This window comes from Excalfactoria chinensis, chromosome 2 (genome assembly GCF_039878825.1).
Source record: "Excalfactoria chinensis isolate bCotChi1 chromosome 2, bCotChi1.hap2, whole genome shotgun sequence".
NCBI classification, from domain to species: domain Eukaryota; kingdom Metazoa; phylum Chordata; class Aves; order Galliformes; family Phasianidae; genus Excalfactoria; species Excalfactoria chinensis.
In genome coordinates, this window is record NC_092826.1 from 20,432,643 (window position 1) to 20,453,833 (window position 21,191).

A 21,191-nucleotide genomic window follows, 5' to 3' on the forward strand; every position below is an offset into this window, starting at 1 on the left:
ATACCAAAATCCTCATATGACAGAGTTCCAAGCACACCCCTGAGACAAGGGACAGCTGGGACACGGGAAGCAGTAGAGCTCCAGAACAGCTCACATGTAGAAGATACCAATGCCTGGGTGGATCTGGTGTGAGTGGAGTACTGGGTAACCGGCAGTACCAGCCCTGGGAACCCTGTCATCCCCAGTGCCTCTCCTGGTTTGCGAAGGACAGCTCTGCACCATCTCAGGCTTTGTTCCAACTGGCTTCAACACAACAGGATGACTGTTACTGGGAATGACACATGAACAGTACAGGTATCAAAGGTACCTGTAACACCAGTTACTGTTCTAAAAATTCTGGACTTGAAAAATAGCCTAAGCTTCTTGCCTGAAAACACTACCTGCAATTTTTCTTCTAAGAGTTAATATTCCTTTTTTTTCCCAAGAGGAACAATTTAGACAAATAAAAAACATAGGTGTCTTAGTCTCAGCTGGGATGGAATTGTTTTCTTCATAGTGTCTGGTATGACACTGTTTTTGTTGATAACAATGTTGATATCACATTGATGTCTATAGTTGCTGCTAAGCAGTTTTGTACACAGCCAGGGCCATTCTCAGTGAATTGCCCAAAGAGCTGGGAAGGAATGGAATTAGGAGAGCAACTGTGTGGTGTTCTGTCACCTGCCAGGTTAAACCACAACAACAGGAGAAACACTGCAATCCCTCTCTGCCAAACTGCGTTCAAGAAGTGATCAGAGCAAAGCTATTTTCCATAAGGATAGCACTGCTCTATCTTGATCCTTTTTACTTGTATGTGGCTGCACTTCACACCTTGTAAATCAGTTTTCATGCGACACATTTTTTAAGAAAAGTTACCTCTGTAGTGGTGCCAATGTCAGCTGATGGGCTGTATGTGCTGGTATCAGGTGGAACAGTACCGACACTACTTTTAACTGGAGAGCTAGGAGGAGCAGGTCCTGTCATGGTTTCAGTGTAGATGGAAGACTGATAGAGAATACCTCTCCTCTGAATTTTATTCCAAACTTTGCTCGTGATCTCAGCCAGCTCATAAAGAAGCTGCACCTGAAAGAAAAAAAAACAAAGGAAGCATTTCTTAATGAGATGAAGGAAGATGATCAAAATCAAAGCCCTCTAACTGAGACTTAAAATGTAGTGGACTTTAAATGCTCAGAACTGCCCCAGTAAGCAACTACACTGCAAGTAAATTAATTAGCAGCATTCACAATATGGTGATATTGATTAAAAAAAATTCAACTCTTTGTCTAATATTCCAGTGTGGCGTCCATAAAAACATAACCAATAATCTGGTCTTGTAAAACCTTTACTAACAAATTTTAACAATTAAATACAAGCAATTCCTGGCATATTTCTTATGTGCAAAAAATATCCATTTAACTGGTATTAGAATGATGATCCCATGCATCACATGAAACTGTTCTTTGTTTTAGGAAGAACATCCGCTATTAAACTTAATAGTCTCTCGGCACATGTCCTCCCAATATTCAGAAAACATACTGTTTAACTTGTATATTGTTTGACTCTGTTCTAAGATATTTGTACGAGTTTTTGTAAATAAGAATTAATCATGGAATTTCTATGACAACATACTGCAATATACTGTATAAAACAAGCTCAGGGAAAACTGCAAACAACATACAAGCAGACCCACAGCTGGATACCATACTCAACTTGCCATTGTAAAAAATGGAAATTGTCATATTTTTAAGAACTTTAAGCCTCAGGACACATCTACTCTATGAAGCTGGCTTCTTATGTGGGCAGAACAGATGCAGAAAAACACTGCTGTCAATCTCCATTTGATATAAAACAGCACTTGATTTTGTGCGTGAGAGTGTGTGATGAAGTCCCAAAGAACATGCTGCAGTCCTTTCCTAGGGGGTTAAGTGCTGGAATTTTATAAAAACCTTCTTAGTTCATCTTGGATTTTCTTTTGAAGTTTCAAGGCTTACACTGAGCAGGTCATATACTCTTTTGATGGAATTTTTTCCCTAAAGAGACAAACCTCTCAGTACTTATTCTGGTCTTCATGTATGGTGCAATCTACAGACAACGAAGCTGCTGTTTTACCCACAGCAAAAACTTCATTTAGTTTTTCTTTAAAAGGCTTGATGTCCCTAATGCTCTAATATGCAGAGGTAGCCTTTAAATTATTAATTCAAATTTTCCAAGTTTTCTTGAGAGTCTTCTTTGTACCTCAGGAAAATCAACTAATAATGTCCATTTGATTGATTCGGGAACATAACATGAACTGGTGTTGACACTTTGCTGGCAAAACAATCTGTAGAAAATTAATAGGATACAGGCACAAATACAAATCACACATGTTTGCAGCCTCCTCTCCCTCACAATATTTATTGGTCAAGAGACCAAAGGATAATTTAAACTGTGCTTCTCCAGAGGAAGCTGAGCTTTGAGAAATTTAATTATGCTACTGTTGCTAAAGTCCCAAAATAAAACAAAGGAAGAAATAAGGCAACTTCTGTGTTTATATCCATGCTTGTTTACAGCCTGAAGAGGTTTGTCATCAGCTAATCCAACACTGAATAGTTTAGGCCTTACTGGGGCTGCAACAGCTATAGTCACTGAAGCTAACCATTACTTAGGTTGTCAAAGAGATCCGTTTCTCTAATTTTTGAGGCTGGGATCCTTGCAGCCACTCTGAAATAGCAGCTATTTCAGATAGCTACGGCCATGTCTCAGAACAGTGAGAGCAACCAATAAGCCTATTAATTTGAACCTAATGAACAACATCACCTGAAATCAGACACAAAGTGACCATTTCACAAAGAAAAAAGGCACACTTGAACAAATAGAGGTCATTCTGATAGAGACGTGCTAAAAAGAAGAAACTACAAAAACACCACTGAAATGTATTTCTGCTAATCCTGTTGGTTAATTTTTTCAAGTGAGTGTTGAGGTTTTGAAAATCCATTCATCATTATATGAGATCTAATGTAAGCGGAAGGGCTTTCCTTTTTTAGAAGGATTTTGGAGCACAGCATTAAGTATATGAGCATGTTTAGAAATCTCTGTTCAGGAGATGAAAAACTGTATGATAAAAGTAGGAATAACTGTGTCAATATTTGCTATGAAAAGTTTCCCACTCATTGCATCCAATCCCTTTGCAGCAAAAAACCACACATAACTCAATAAGATCCCACCGGCTACTTGGCAAAATCTGTGAAGTTCAGTATGTTACAGCATTTTATTCTTAAAACATGTTACTATAAAATGGAGAGCAGCACAGCAAAAGGCAACATCTTGACAATTTTGCACACTGGAAATATTGACTTTGCAGCAACGTGACCACCAGAACGTGGTTTCACATCAGATCATAGTAGTCATAAAGTAAAATACTTCACCTTTGCTACTGCTTAACAAATTCACCAAGTATCACCTCATTTAAAGCTGCCATTTGTATAGAAAAAAGAGCTTGTCATTCTAAATAATCAAATTTCTTAGTTGCTCGAAGGTAAATCTATAAATATAAAACGATGTTTATGTGATTATATTTTCCATTTTCTGTTCTTGGATATCTGCTTAAAAAAGATTGATTTTCTTTCTCCTTTTGCATAAGTAAAACAAGAATAAAAGGACTGTTCAAAGACCTTCACTAAACTCAATTTGCCCATATGTTTTTGGTCATTATAAAACTTTAGTTAATGAATAACATTCTAGTGTACAAGAACATCATTTAAGACAACAGTATTTGGTCTTTTGGCCTGATACTCCAGTGTACAACATTCTAACACGTCGCTAAACGCATGATCTTATCATCTACACGGAACTTACGATTTATGTTTTTAGAGCAATTTTGTTCCTACAGTTTACAAAACAAACTATTTGAACACCCTCTAGAATATCTGAAAATGTGTTTTCCTTATTGTGTTTTCCTTCTAATGAACAATCCAAATTCAGATAAGGCTTCCATTTAGAACAATGTCATTTAACTCACAAATTTAATACAAAGAATGTATTCTGCATATTCACTATGAATAAGAATTTTGAAGAATTAAAAGAAATCAGGGTTGATCAGACAGTTTGCTGGAATTGCACTGACAGCACGCCAATAGCAAACCATTCTGCTTTATAAACGCCTCAAAATATTTACAAATCTGAATAGCTGCAACATCCCAATGAGATCTGCAGAGTTTGGTTAGTACACAATGAGGCAGATTTTCACAGTATATGAAAATCTTGGATTTTAATTCATTAAACATTATGAAAACACCACAAAGTTACAAAGTAAAGCTTCAATAAGTCTTGGAATACAAAAGGTATAATTGTGAGCAAAATCATAATTCTGTCCTTTATTTCCGCATTTAAAACACAGTGACAACCTTGAATATGTGCACAAACACCTGTCAAACAGATTTACCAGCTTGAGTTGACCTTCTTCAGGCTGGTCAGTTTCAAAATTTAATTTGTCACGTCCAGTGAGAAATCTCACTTTATGTGACCCTTTTACTAACGAATATGAGCTCATCTATTAGAGAAGACAATGGCATATAGCAAGTGAGTCAGAAGTAAGTTGGATGGAAGTCAGTGAATGGAGCAGGAGACCACACATCGAGGATAAAGTTAATGTGTACTTTAAAACACTTGCTTCATTCATAGAACACAGAAGGAGGAAAAGGAAAAATAGCATGTGACTGCGGAGCATATTGTAATAAGTATACTCAAGAGACAACCTTAAAAATACACCAACCATCACAGTTTCATTACCCTCATACTTAGACCATAGGCCCATGAATCTTAATAAACACTATGTGTTTTGTATCGCATAAAAATGATACTTTGCATTCTTCTCCCTTGTTCTATTAAATAAAGCAATAAACTGAACATTTTGTCTATTATGTCCTTTGAAAGATCTAATGGGTAACACTTCAGGGCAGACAGCATGTGAATGTAGAGCTCTACTCAGACCTAAGCATACTTGCTATTTCCATGAACAAGAGAATTATTTCCAACACCGCTGTTCAAATGTTGCAACTGTCACAAAAAGTGTTATTCAATCCACTGTAAAGAACACTCAACATTTAGCATAGGTAATCTGTTCTTCTTTGATTACAGTACACTCGATCCAACTCAGTAAAACACAGACTGCGCTTTCTGAAAACACAACAATCTCTTCTAATAAGCCTATCAGGTCATAACTTATTTTCACACATTCATATTTTTTCCATACCAATGAAAAAAAACTGCTTCCCTAAAAATACTTTATGTTCAAAGAAGTGCTCGCTCTATGAGAATGCGGTGAAAAAAATTATATTAAACCATTTCAATATAAGAATCCACAGTGACAGCACAAAAGCACTGTAGCATTTAATGGTACATCTGCAATTCATTTCATTCCATCAGCCAAGAGATTCATTTATACTGTAGCCATTACATTTTGGGAAGAGTTTGAATTACAAAACTTGAGAGAACTTCAAAGCAAATCTTAATCTAAGCACCTTGATTTGATGGCCCAGTTAAAAAAGAAAAAAGAAAAAAAAAAAAAAGAAAAAAAAAAGAAAAAAAAAAGAAAAAAAAAAAAAGAAAAAAAAAAGAGAATCTCTTCATGAAAATGCAGAAGAACTGTACTTAAATCAAGTTATTTTAAATTTCCCTTCATAAATCAATTAGATGTACCAACCTGGGGGTTTGAGCATTTTATTTCAAGGGACTCCAGGTCAACATGAAGGCAGATGACAAATGAGTGCCTGGATTCTGGCCCCGAAGCAAGCAGTTTTTGTGACGTAACAGCTAAAGTAGAAGTACAGCCCATTGGTTCCACTAAATTAAGCGTCATCTGTTGTCCAAGGAGAGTATACATACTGAAATGATGCAGACTTACAGTCCACGGAAAAGCGTCACCTAATGATGACAAAGAAGGGAAAACAGTTAAAATTTTCATCATAAATACTAGAAAGCTTTTCTTAAAACCTGGTGAAGGCTTTATCCTTAACCTACTTAGAAGTCAGCAATTGCTGTCAAAGAACGTTAAATTAATCCTGAACTCTGAACAGCTCAAATCAATTCCTTGAAATCTAACAAGAGCCATATATTTATAACTTCTTTGAAAATTAAATATGGGGGGTTTTAACCCCAAGCTGTGAACAAGTGTGTACAACGCAATCTTTAAGGAATGTACATTGTTTTACTTTTCCTTAAACTGAGGAGCCTTCTGAAACCACTCTTCACTTATTTCAGCATACAGGGAAGCAGAGGCAGTTCCTTACATTACGTATTCTTTAGCTTACACGTTTTAATTCTGAAAATTCACAGCTTTCATCTCAGAGAGAGGTGCCATAGGACTGTGCTTATCCCAGCGCACAGCTCAGCACATGAGACTTGGATCATATCTGTCCATTTCTGCATTGACTAATCCAGTATGGATGGAAGACCAAGCAGCAACAGATGATCCTTGATGTTATAATCACTGTTGCCTTCAGCTTTCAGTAACACCTTTGGGGTGACAACTTCTAATTTGCATTAGATGCAAGGGATATCAGTCGGATAGTATGGGGCTATGTGACTACCTAGGCCATGAGGCAAGAAAAGATGTGGTTAATCCTCATTTCATGTGAAACCACGGATACAAGTTTTTGGTCTTTAGAAATATAACAATTACTTTAGATTTTTTTTTTTTTCCTCTACAGAATCTTTCATATTTCCATTCATCAGACTTTCTACTGAGGAAGTTGGGCTTTTTTGATACCACCTGAATGAAAGAGTTGATGCCTGGCTTATGAACCTTCAGTATAACATGAGGAAATGTCTGCCCCAAATCAAAGGAATGTATGAGTGGCTGGATGTGGTCTCAAATACAAACACAGCAGGCTCACAAGCATCCAGAAATCTCAGCCACAGCAGATCTTCATCTTTGTACATTTGTTCATTTGAAGGAAGCAAAGGATAGACACCCTTCTCCTTCTAACAGAATTCAGAAGATTATTAGGTAGGATTTGGTATTTTTCACAACATTCATCCTGGAACATACATATGAAAGACTCCTATCATGGTTAGAGATTCTGGTTAGTTCCTCACCTACAGCTTGAATGCACCCTTATTTTTAATTTCTCTGAATATAACTAATGATTTGAAAGACTGGCAAATATGTTCATTAACATACTTCGACTGTTTTGATAACTTGTTAATGCCACTTTTGATAACTTCTAAATGCCACTTTAAGACTCCTGTTCTACAAAGAGAACTACTTTTGCAATGTATGTGATATAATTTTTTTGCTCTGTGCAAGAATTTTCACAGGCAATTATTTAATGTACTTTCTTAGCCAGATATAATACTCATTACAAGTCTTTTGATCAACATGAGATACCATATATAAATAAATGTACATAGGTTACTATAAAAGTAATGCATCCTATTTATTTCTATGGAAACTAAAACAGATCCAAAAACCACAATAACACTATTTGATTATTGACTATTCTCAGCTACAGAACACCATTTTTCAACACATAAGCTACCATTAGCTGATGTGTAGGTAAGCTGATGGAGATGTTCTTCATTTTGTCATGTGACAGTTGTGCATGGCCATCCAGAACATGGCTTGTCTTTCATGTCACTGTCACTGCTGCTGAAATGCACCACCCACTGCCAGCCAGTGCTCACATCCACTGTTTGCTCTTCATAAACATTCAGGAAGTGTCAATGAATGTCAGTGGGTGCAATTTTTATTTCCTGCATGGAGGAGTTCTGTAGCACACCTTTGCTTCTCATGTACTTCCATGTCAGATACCATTCTGTCAGACTGCTCCATCTGTCACATGGCAACAACACATAACATAATATTGGTGGGAAGGTTCAACCCCTACTGCCATACCAACATCCAGCTCTGACACTGTGGGCTGACATGACAAAATTGGAGACATCACTTTCAGAGCAACCCTCGTACTTAACTACTAATAATTTTATTATATGTTTTCTCTCCCTTTAATATGACACTTCTCTTTCTTTTAAAATCCATATTGCAGAAGTGGCAATTGTACACAATGGAGTGTATTCAATGCTGACAGCTGTACAAAAGATTAATTGTTTGTTTAAAGTTAGTAATAGTAGGAGATAGACCAAGAAAGCTTTATGGTAAATAGGTTCTGGGCCTATTCACACACTTGCTAAAGGGATCCACTGCAGTCTTTAGAAAGGATCTTGATTACTTTGTCTCTAGTTCTCTTTCTGTATCCACAATGAAGTGAAGGGATACACGTAGATTTGCATGCAATGTGTAACGTTTGAATAAAAAAGGATATTGCAATTATCACTTCAGTATTCTTCAGTATTGTACTTACTCTGCTTACTCCCAGCAATGCAACAAGGGAGCAGATTTATATGACTACATATATTAGTTGCACACAGTTGAAAGCAGTGAGAGCTCTGACCGAGTTCAGAGCTAACTTCAGCAGATGAGATTTAGTTCCACAGACTTCAAACAAAAGCACAAACACACACACTTTGCCAACTTAAGCCAAGCTATCTGAGATCTCACACACACAAAGTCAGTATTAACAAGTTGTTTAAGTAGAGCTTAATTGCTACCCAGATACTGAAGAATACAACTGAAATGTGAAAGCTAATTTTAGAAAGTCATTACCTGTAAGAGATAACTTGTTTGCATGTTTAAGATGTTGACATTTGAATGTCAAAAAGTTTTCTATTAAAAACATGCCAAATTATAAAAAAATGAAGCAAGGTGAACAAACCAACAAACTGTTACTAGTTTGAAAATCACGAGTCTTCTGTCTTGCTCTTAAAACTAAGTTTCTAATTACTTGATTTCTCCTTTCTGACCATCTTAATTTCTTCAGTGATACTACCTCACAGACGATAATTGAAACAAACATTTTCTCATCATGTTGACTTGAACTATAAATGTAATTCTTAAAAAAAATTAAAACTTTCTGAACTTATTAAGTAGCATTTATTCTACAAAAAAATCTACAGAATATCTCATTCTTTACATTTCTAATCATAAACTACTTATTACGACTAGCTAAGTTAGGTTTCCGAATCTATTCTTAAAATGTTCTTCCATTAAGTATCATTACAAACTGCAATTACTTGAAAATTCTGAAATCAAATGGAAAGACCTGATTGTGGGATCTTGGATAAGCTATTTTTACAATACTTTGACATCTTGAGGTCAGTAAGTCTTTGTGAGTAGGCTGCAACATCCCCAAGTGACAGTATAAACATGCTCTCTTTTCTTCTTTTAGCTTTTCATGTGAAAAGAAAAATGAACGAGTGAGCACACTGCTTTCTCACAATTAACAATGCATCCTTGCAAACAAGTCTTTCACATTCACTTTACAAGAGAATGAAAGATTCAAAAGTATCATTCAGAAAAAGCAAGGCTGAATAAATTCCACTTCAGAGAGGTAGTAACATGTTTTAGCAGTGGCACTACATCCCTTAAGACCCGTTCAAAAACAGATTAGAAATTAAAGACTTTCCCAACACAAGTCCATAAAAATTATTTACCTCTGCATTGCAAGAAAGAAAAAAGGTGACTTAAAAAGAACTTCGCAATAGTCTCTTTAAGGGGAAGTTTTGGCACAGGAGAAGTCAACAGACCCATTAGAGAATCAAAAATATCAAGATTGTGAGAACTTCTGTTTGGCATTATTCCCAGGGCAGAAAGCCACACACAAATAAATTCCTTACCATAAGCTTTATCCCAACCAGGGGGATTCTTTTCTCTCACTAGGATCTTTCCCTCAAATCTGAGTTTGACAAAATTCAAGTGACTTCTCACTTCTATGGAAGTTTTAAATTACATCATCAGCTTGAAACAAACAAAAGACTTTGGTTAAATTTATGTATGTTTTATCTGTCACTATTATCAGCAAATTAGTTCATTCCCACTGAAAGTAAGTGATTAGGAAGAAAGACATTTTATCCTTCTCCTTCTCTTTTTTTCCACAGCTGGCATAATTTTGCACACCTCTGATAGGAATTTCAGTATTATAAAAGCTGAAGTTTTGTTGCTGAGTTAAGATAAAACACAGGAGAGAGGGGAAGAGTCCATTGAAAGTGGTAGAACAAAAGGAAGGGGAAAACACCTATAAATCCAAACAAATTTCAGATGCAGAAGCAGAGTAGATCTTGAATATACTTCTGAATCTATTTTTTTACAGCATATCCTTTATAGCTATTTCTGTTTCAGCAACATGCATGCAGAAAGCAGTAATTTTTACCAGAAAATGCTGTCACAAAAAGTGCAACTGCTGCATCTCCCTCTCTTCATCTTTTAACAAATACAGAAAAGAGTGACTATTCCTTCAGAAATATATATTACATGAATACAATAACAAATTAATTGTGCAGTGATATGTTCATGACTTTATACTTGGTTATAAGGCTAGGTATCATGGATGCCAATAAAATAAACCCAAACACCAAGACTCAGGACTGTTATGGATATTTGTTTTACCTATTTCCAACATAACATTTTTTTATTCGACTAGAAGGAGAACAAGATTCATATTAATGTTCTTTCAGAATATTGCTGCAAACCCATATGCCTTTACTTCAATCATATCTAAGAACTCAATTTCTTATACAACCATACTAAACATAACCATCTTGTTGTCACTTCCTAAGTCCTTTAATGCTCATCCCACACATTTCTCAATCAATTGCACAATATCAGAAGTTGATTCCACCCTTACATAAGTGCACAATGCAAACCTCTAACAAATACTATTTTTGCAAAAAAATAACATTACCAAACTTATTCTCACCTTCACCCTATGCACAAGAACAAGCATCCATAAACATTCATACAATCTTCTCTATTCTTTTCTTAAATCCCTACAAAATCCTTGCTACAATGCTTAAAAACACAACCCACTACATGACAAGTTTATTGTGATGACCAATGAAATCCAATCAATCTCATAGATTGCTTTAAACATGAATTTATTCTCCTGTCTCAGTTTGAATATTAGATTCAAGACACCTTTTTTTCCCAGTAAAAATGGTAAGAGATATTTTTCCCATTCTGTCTTGGATTTCACAATGCACTGCCCCCACCTTGTGCACAACCAAGTGTTTGTGACTATGCAATAACCTGATTGACAAAACCAACATAGGCAAAAATTGCTTTTCTGCTATTTTTCTTGCTACACCAGACATACAAAACATCACTATGTTAACTCATAGATGAAGGATTTCACTTTTATCTTCATGTGGTAAAAACTGTCATTAATCTTATATATATATAAAACACACAGCTAAAAAAACCACAGCATTACAGGCTTTGAAAACAAAGAAAGATAAAATTACTAAGTAAGTTTTTTTTTTTAATTTATCACATTACCTTCTTCAAGGATGGGTCTCAGCACAACAAATGGGATTTCCTGCAGTGGTTCCATATGCTTGTGGCCAGCACTCATAATCTTTACCTGGGGCAAGCAGACAACAAGTGTGCCAGGCATACTGGCCTGCCCATGGTACCAGCTTCGGACAGTCCCAGGAATGTCACCTGATACAATGGTACTTGGAGAAGGCAGGCTGTCATTTGGAAGGAATACACAGCACGACTGCACTTCAAGCTGAAAAAGCAAAGTCAAGAAAGATTTCTAAGAAAGCAATTATCATTCATTTTGGTACAAAATCTCAAGCTACTCTTCTGTCACCGATGATTTTAAACATTCTTCATTCTTAGTAGAATTAAGAGGAAAGACGATACAAAAGGATTGAAAATACTATGTACTTGTAATAATGCAAAAATTAACAATTACTCAGTGGTTTATGGAATGAGTGGGAAGAAAAGAGTCAGTCTGGCCTATGAATATCCTCAGAAATGTGTGGCCATGCAAACCAAATGTACCCTTCTATCTTTTTACGGGAAGCATGACTGAACTAGAAAGTCCCCCTCTTCTGGCAGTACATTATCTTTTGTTAGCAAGAGCGGATAATTCTGTTTCTAATCTGCAGCCAAGAGTAAGGAGTAGGTACAAAAAGTTTAATCAGGCAAACTAGACAAAAATATTAACATCAGCGTAAAACTAGATTTAAAATAAATAAGTGTATAAAGAAAAAGCTAAAAGAATAAAGTTCAGCTTTTCATTGCAATCAGAAGTAGCACACTTGATTTCATATGAACTTATTGTACTTTATTTTCAAACAATGCTGTTACTCTGAAAAACTTCTGATCTTTTTCTGCCATCTTTTTACAATCTCCCATCAAGTCCAAATGAGTACAAATGTAGAATTGAGCTCACCGTGATTTGTTAATTCGGAGGAAGTATAAGCTGCAGAATGTTACAGTCTTGGCTCTTACAAGCAGTATTCTGCACCTGGATATCAAATAGCCCTAACAGCCTGCACACTTAAATGCTTTGTTAAGCAAGCACAAACTGTGATTCAATTCACTTCTTCACAATAGTTTGGAAAAGTCTAGTGTACAAAATATTGGATACAAGATGTTATTTGTAATTGTGATAAAAGAACACTTGTTTGTGGTAAACTTATGCAGCAGTTTTCCAATTTGACATCATAGATTAAAACTGTTAACCAAGGTTTGTACGCCATACCCTCTTTCCTTAAGGCTATTAATCCTTTGAGACTGCAATAGTGATTTGTAATAGAACTGAAATTTCTCAGCACCGTAAGTACTTTGCCAGCCTTGTGAGAACACAGATATTCATCTTTATTTCAGCATACTCGTGCCCTTTTGCTTACATGAACTGACAAGAATTCACTGCAGAAAAATATAAGTAGAATTTTGCAAAAATAAATACATTGTTACATGAAGGCTGTGTTTGTTTCTCATTTTAGAACTGCTTGAGTTGTAAAATGAAGTTAATTACATCTTTGATAAGTAGTTTATTGATCCTATGTTACAGAGCATACTTTATTTATACTGGATAAAAAGCAACAGTGTATTCTTACAGATGTAATAGATTTGGATTTTCTTTTTTTTTTTAACTGGTAAATTAGTCATGTCAATTTGCAAAGATTTTTACAGTGACACATTAGATCACTCTCTGGTCTATTAGTAATTAGTTGCAGGTCAAACCATTGTGGGATAATGATAAATAGATGACTAAATAAGTTATGATCAGTATAAGTTTTGTTTTGTCAGTGCACTTATTGAGCAAACAGTTTATAATAGATCATCCACATATATATATTTTCATGATGACTGACATCAAATGCTGCCTGCATAAACAAACCATGTGGTTATAATTCAAAAATTCCACCATCTTGGAGGGAAGCAATACTTTACTGCACTGCCAGCAGCAGGATCTACAGGAGATGCTTTACAGAGTACTCTTGAGAAAAGATCTCACTACTCAGAGTTTCTACACTCACTTTCAGTTCAGTACAGCTTTGTATCATTGACAAGTTCTTCAGACCACTTATGTTTTCTTGTACTTCGCTACATCAAGAAAACTGAAGTGAAATCATGGTAGTTCCACTCCTTTCAGATGCTTGAGGGAAATTTGCATATACAGAAATGGATATTTTGGGATTCATTTTCAGATGATTGCATGGGAGGTGTAAACTATATCAAAATTCATGGCCCACAATAGGATCACGCACCGACCTCTAATACTACAGATTTACTTACAGACACGGTTTGCAGATTTATGTTTCATTTGTAGTTTTATGTGAATAAATGTGATTTGCATAACATTACTGCAGCATTTCAGAAGCCAGCACAATGAATATATGACAAAATTCCACATTTTAGGGCAAGTCATGCAATTATTCTAACTATATAAGAAATTAACAACTTGAATGCTCAAGGGCCCATTAAGTATAAATCTGAGCATTTGAATTGCACCTGCTGAACCTCTCACAGGCAGGTTCTGCTTACACACCACTACCAACATCAATGGCTTTTCTTTTTCGTCTGACAGAGTCTGGACATCCGGTTAATATGAAATTATTCCAAGAAGGAATGGAAGAGTGCACCTAAAGGGTGGAATTAAACATCACACAAAAAAGAGAGAACGTGTGCTACAGCTTACTTCACCAATCAGAAAGTGTTTTAAAATATATGTTGTTTAAATATCTTAAAATTAAACGACATCAATAGCATATATTAAAGCTATCATATAAATCTTTTTACACTTTTTAAATAACTGTTAAACCGTGTGTCTAAAATTGTGAATTTAATGTAAAATGTGACTGATTTATGTAGCTGAATATAAATCTGCAACAGTAAATCTTGCATTAATGTAAGGATCTGACAATCCAAGGGAAAGAAAATGAAGTAATCTGCCAGTAAGAAGTCCTGAAGCTGGGGGTCAGATCCTGTTCATGGAAACCATCTGGTTGGGACCCTCCAAGCCACACCAAACACAAATGATCTTTTAAAAAAATATCCTATTCATTAATGCTTCGCAGCTGTGCTGAGTGTTACTTCATTTTTCCATGGCAACATCCTTTCTGTTTCAAGGATCTTATTTCAGTTTTGGTAGCAACGTGTTCTTTTGCCAGTACTGAACACATTCATGTGTTAAAGAGAAGGAATTATTACAAATTCTTGAAACAGTATCACCCTCTATTTTCATTTCTATTATGTCAAGGCCTACACATGCTAAGTAACGTACGCTAATGATAAACCTATGAAGCAAGCAGTATTTTCTCTTCTACTTTCAAAAAGTTAACCAAAGCATATTGGTCTAACCTTTTACTAATACATAAACCTAGAAGAGCATAATGACTTTAAGATCTCAGTTATATAAAAAGGAAAGTATTTAGTTACTGGAATAAACTGAGTTCATATTTTAAAAGAAGAAAACATTGCTCTATCGAGATTACTATGAAATACATAGCCTGCAAAAGAAATAGGCTTTCATAACTGAGAAGTAGATGGAAGACGGCAAACCAAACAAGTGACAGTCCACAGTTATGCACAAGCGCAACAAAGGGAAAGGTTAAGCAAGAGCTTCTGCAGGCTTTCACAATGGCTACACAATGAGACTCATTTCCTTAACTCACATTTTATAGCCATTTAAACCAATTACAAGTGTTGAAGATGACCTATTTGGTGACACTCTTAAAGCTGTCTCCTGGAAGATGGCCCCTATCCACACTTATCATCATTCATCATATTCTCTCGTCAGAAAGGCTGATGTGTTTTTCAAGGAGCTTCAGGTACAAAACAGAATCTCATAATTATTCCCCAAACTGTGTAGATCCACTGTTAGACATCTCAGGTAGATGTTATGCGTAGCCCCTGACATCCAAATTTGTCTAACCCAACTTGACCATTTGCACTGTCTGCTGGAATTTAAAAAGGTCACAAATTCGTGTTTTCAAGTTAAACAAAGAATAGAAGTGATACAAAAGTAAAGTTGAGCACCAGTATGAGAACTGAATGAGCAGCCTACCTGTACACAGAAATGAATACAATAAGGATCAGCTGCATTTTTCTTGGATCTCTTGAAACACTCTTATCATTATGCAGTATTCCTACTTTTTCCCTAAGCAAGGTTCATTTAAATAAGCCTCTATTTAGAAATGAAGAGGTTTATTTTTTAACAGTTCTTTTTAAGTAATCATCTGAAGAAATCACCTCACGTCCTAACTGCTGAATATAAATGGAGCTGCTCATAGCTGCAACTGTTATAAGTCACAAAGTCTCTACTAGACCCAAGAATAAAAAGAATGCTGCCCAAAGAGCTCAACAAAATCTCATCCTTAGAGTTATTACAGTCAATGTTTCACTTTGACTGAAATTTGTGTAAGCCTCAAAGAAAATATTATTTTCAATAATTTCAGGAAACAGACTCATTTTTCAAATAATTTCAGGGGTATTTAAAGGCATGTGGAATAGCTGGCTATGTTTTATATGCAATAATTACACTCTTACTTAGCTGGCATTCATTACAAGATTAGTCATTAATTCATTTGCTTTTAATACAGATCCTTCATTTTTCTCACTGGAATCCAGTATTGGCAACCAATTAAAAATAATTGTGTTTATACGACCTCACAATTCTAGCAACTATTAGTTTGAAGAACACGTGAAAAGTGAGTATTATCCTCCTACACAGTATAACTGCCAAGATGACTTCAAGGCCACATATAAAATCCTACAACAACTAAATAATAAAAGCAACTTTCTACAGTTGAGTATGAAAGTCTTTTCACTCAAATAGTAATAGCTTACCACATCTCCAATGCACAAAATCGTCATGCAATATTCTATCATTAGCAAGCCAGAATCAGGGCTAAGCAAGTACCAGCTTTGGATCCAAAATAAACTTTCCACTTATTTTGGTTCCAAGCACTTTTACTTGCTCAGACTTCCACTAAAAGAATAATCCTTTGATGATTTTAAGTTATGAAGTTCTGCTTTATCTGATGACAACTGTAGACTTTTCTGTTCTGCAATCATGTTAATAGAAGATCCAGGAACATGAAAATAGCTGCAGAAAAAGGTGCTCAAGTACTTAAACAACAACAACAACAACAAAAAATATAACAGAAATTTGGCTTTTTCCTGTCCACAGAAAATTTGAACACATGGTGTATTTTATTAAAGGTACAAAAATACTATACTATATTTCAACTGAAAAACAGTAAACCCTCATCTTGTTATCATCCACACATTGCTTTTCACAGATTCAGCTTTCCCACATTGGTTAATACTGAAAGAAAAAACTGTGTACATGTATTCTTTATATCTTTATAAATATATTCAAAGGAAATGGATAGACAGACTGCTAAGCAATAATAAGACAGACAGCAAGCACATGTACCAATCAATGGCATTTTGCTAAGAAGGGCTACCACGTGTCTGTTTGGAACGTTCTTGGATATTGTACCATTCCTTGGAGTTTGCAGCTACTTCTACCGGTAACACATATTGTCCTCTGCCAAGAGACTGGCACTTGCTTTACCAAGTATGACTGAAGCAATGGGGTGAAACATCAAAAGTGTACAAACCACTGTGTGATTTCACATGGCGATTGAACTTCATCACTGATAAAAACTAAAAACATGGTTACATACCCATAATGATGAAAACTGAAGGCATTCAAATGCCACACCAAAAAACCCGCTGCAAAATAAAACCCACTGTATAAACTAGATAGATCTAGGAACTGAAACACAAATAATTAGTACCTAATAGGAAAAAAACCACACCAAAACTTATACCACCGATAGCTCTAGTTCATTCACATGTTAAGTAAAAGTAAAGATATATTTACTAATCACTTTTGGAGAAAACACATGCCTACCACTGCTACCAATTTTCATCCCCATAGAAAAACCCTAGTTTGAACACCAACATCTTTTTTTCTTGGTAACTCACAAACTTATTAAACTTATTAAATGCTGAGTGAGTTATCCGTTTTTCAAACCAAATTCACTTTGTTGGTGGCTTATGCAACAAAGCTTGTCATGACAAATATGAGCAGAAGATATCTTTGTCCTAATTCATCTTTTGCCACCTTGAATGGATTCAGTAATTCATCGTCATTCCAATTATTATTTTTATGACTTACAGCATAGGCATCGTTTATATAATGACTTTCATTGTGTTAGGTACCACACAGACACATAACAAAAACACACTGCTTCCTTCAAACAACTTAGAAACAATCTCCCCTGACTCTCCTCATCTAGTCATTCTCATCTGCAGCATGACAACATTAAGAAAGAATAGAAAACAGGCAAAATACTCATAAAACAATGATGAAATAGCTATCAGAAAGCTAAACTGAGTCATCTCCTTAAGTGCCTCCTTAACTTTACTATGCAGTTAAGCCACAAATCTGAAGTTTTTGCTCAGGAAATATTAAATATTCAATCTTTCAAATATTTTGATCCTCAGTTATCTTCTGCAATGAAAAAGAGAAGATTCTGGGAGCAGGAGGTTGTATACAAATATTTTTCTTGGTAGGGAAAAAAAAAGTATTCATTTCTACCAATAACTTTTATTTTATTTTACTTTAATATGGAAATAGTTCTGCTACTAAATGCTGGTGTTCTAAAGGATGAGACATTATAGGTGGGCCACAAAATTCTACTCTCATTGAACATACTATTCACATAATAATACTAAATTAGTGTAATTTCTAAGTGTGCACTTGATATATATGAGGAAGAACAGCTCTAAATTAGCTAGTATGAGATTTGTAATCAAAACACTGGATTTCTAACATTGCCTTTTTTGTCCATAGCACACATATGTTTGGATACATGAAATATCTGCTTTTACTAATCTCAGATCACAATCTAAAGCAGTGTAGGATAAAAGAATTTAATCTGACTGATGCATCTGATCGTCCTCGATAAAAAGGTACATACATAAGCATCTGAGCCACCACAGCATAACACTGTATCATACCACACAACCACTCAAAAATTATGCATCGTACACATTTTGCTCAAATATGTTGGTATTCAGCAAAATCTAACTATGGATAATAAGGTAGCCAACTACTTTTATAACAGAGGAGTATGTCAAGCATTTTCCCCTTGATGTAACTTTTAAAACAATCTTCCCCTTAAGTATAGAAAAGTATTTGGAAAACTAATAATTGAAAATGAAAGGATTCTTAGCTTAATTTAACAAAACTCTCTATTTTTCAGCCTCTAGGACTTTGAAACCATTTAAATAAAACAATAAAACCTTAGAGCTCCTTTAAACACCCTTCATGAAAAGCACTAGGATACATAAAAAAATATCATAAAGTTTGGAAAGACATAGTTTTCCTCACTTCCTTTTCATCTTACCTGAAGTGTAAGGCGCTTAACTGCATTCCATACTATTCCAATAAATTCTTTCATTCTTTCTTCAGGACTTCTGCAGCCTTCAGATGAGTTCAGCATGGTTTTCACAGGAAGTGATAAAGGGCGAGATTCTAATGCAAGCAACAAAGTTCAGCTATATCAATAATATATAAAGTAACATAGTGGTAGCACAGAGAAGATTACTTATTTTAAATTCTAGAAGTGACCTCTTGCTACATAACTCATTATGTCACCATCTATGTGATAACAGTGTACAGCAGAAGTTTCTATTACTAGTTTCAAACTTGGCAATACAACTGCACCAGTTAAGCCTGTTGAGAAATGCAATGTGTCAAAAGCACTTGGAGAAATTCTTAATTTTTTTCACATAAATTGTTAAGTAAATATTATGAAGAAAGCATGACCTAAGCAAATTAAGTCAGTTTCCAAAGTGTGATAACCTATTTGATGACGGAATAGCAGCAGGAGATGTTTCCACAAACATTGCTGCCAGGGTAAATCTGAAAAATGTCTCAGTTTTTTAGAGTTGTAAGAAATGAAGCCCATATTAAATTACAGCCATGGAGTAATTTTCTTAAGCAAACAAACAAGTAAATAAATAAATAACTTAGCATAAACTATATGGATGCATTAGGAAAAAAAAAAATAAATAAAAAGACCTAAAAATGAAACAATTTGTCAAATTTAAAAGGTACAGAAGTAACTGTGAAATATTTCAGTGATATTCAAAGATTTCTACTAAAAAGATAAGCTTCCTTTAATCTTTAGGAATTTAGTAGCATGTATATGAAAAGATTTTAGATAATATGAGTATTAAATTGAATACAAGCAAAATAGCAATACAGAAAGGATCAAGTATTAATTTCAAAATCGCTTAAAAATGTATGAGCAGTACACAGTTCCTCCTGTGATCTCTTACAGGGTATGTGCTCCTCCTATGCTTTGGGATATGCACCAAATTACTGTCAGCCTCCTTAATATTTCCACTATTGGTATGCATCTTGTTGAGCTGAAACTGCAGGAGTGAAATACGAATTCTTAATGACTTCATTTTAAACTAAATTAAAATCTCCACAGGTGTGAATATTTATGTTTCCAAATTATACAGCTAGGAAAAATCTGTAGCATAACAACTACAAAGAAATTCTTAAAACAAAATCATGCTATCAGTGCAACTAAAGTGGGCAAAACCATATGTCCCTTTATGTGTGTCACTGGTCTCCATTCTATTTTGAATTTGCAAGTAAACATCCAAAGAATTAAAAATGAAACATCTGAAAGGTGAATTTCTGCTAACAGTGTGCAACGTTCATGCCACCTGAGGAATAATTGTGATTTTTTCAATCAAGGCCAAAATGATCAGTTGATTAATAGACACAATCCTTCAATGATTAGTATTTGAATGATCTGAAAGGAAAGAGAAACATTACACCAAACGGAGGAGGAATCAAATGATTCCAAGAGATATGGTAAAAAGAGTGAGAATTTTTAATCTCTCAGATCTTTCTGGCTCCAGTTATGAATCTGTTACAATCTTAGACAGTTAAAACCAGATCAACAGAATGCAGAAATCGTGACATTTCAGTATTGTTTGTTGTCAGATGTGCTGGAAAGACAAAAAGTAAAATTTCCATATGGAAAGGTACCATGGAGTAACTATTTCATAATGCTGTTTTGTTTTGTTTTTGACTTTTATAACACACAGTGAGCATTCAATCCATACTACAAACGTATGATGTTAAAATTAAGACATTTAATGAGGAATAGGCACTGCCTTTTAAAATTCTTATTAGACCCGAGTTCACAATACATTCTTTGTGAAGGCAGGCCCTAAGCTGCACTTCTTAATACAAGGTAAGAATCAGGAACAGCCTGAGTAACATTAAAACAACAGAGTGGAACAGAGAACTCAATACAAGGTGAGGTAAAGCGGAGAACATTATGTAAAGTCACTCTGAGTCTTCAAATATATCAGAGAGATTAATTCCTCAGGTTAGGATGAGAAGGCAAATACAACATAAAACTGTATTCCTCAGCACAGTCAGCAAAGAATACCAGCACCTTATGCCACTGGACAAGTGTGTTCCTCATGAATGGGATCTAAAACTAGGTTTTGCTCCAGTCTGCCATGTTTTCTTGGCTGGAACCGCACTTCATTTAGGGGAACCAACCCTCTAATGCCAGAAACCGATACCTCTGAACTAAAACAAAAATTAGATAGCTGAATGTTCACTTGTTTTTCTCCATGTATGAACAACTTAAATCTGCAAAGCTGTTTCTAATTCCAGGAGTATATACGATAGACAACAGCTTCCCTCTAATACCCCATACTCAACAAAAGATGAAAAAAACATGAAAGAAAGCCTCTGAAATGCAAACAACATAAAGGCCCATTCAATCACAAATCCTCAAAAACAGAGAAGTAATAAGAGATGTTT

General features: G+C 35.1%; 1 protein-coding gene across 1 annotated transcript in view; it reads right to left on the reverse strand.

Annotated features, from left to right (window-relative positions):
- The window catches only part of VPS13B (vacuolar protein sorting 13 homolog B), a 404,032-nt gene that overhangs the window by 181,500 nt on the left and 201,341 nt on the right, over positions 1–21,191 (reverse strand). The window contains exons 21-24 of the mRNA XM_072328758.1: positions 18,736–18,863; positions 11,348–11,582; positions 5,660–5,880; positions 856–1,062 (exon numbers count right to left, since the gene is read on the reverse strand). Of these exons, the coding sequence (XP_072184859.1) occupies positions 856–1,062; positions 5,660–5,880; positions 11,348–11,582; positions 18,736–18,863 (791 nt within the window). The remainder of the gene's footprint in view (positions 1–855; positions 1,063–5,659; positions 5,881–11,347; positions 11,583–18,735; positions 18,864–21,191) is intronic.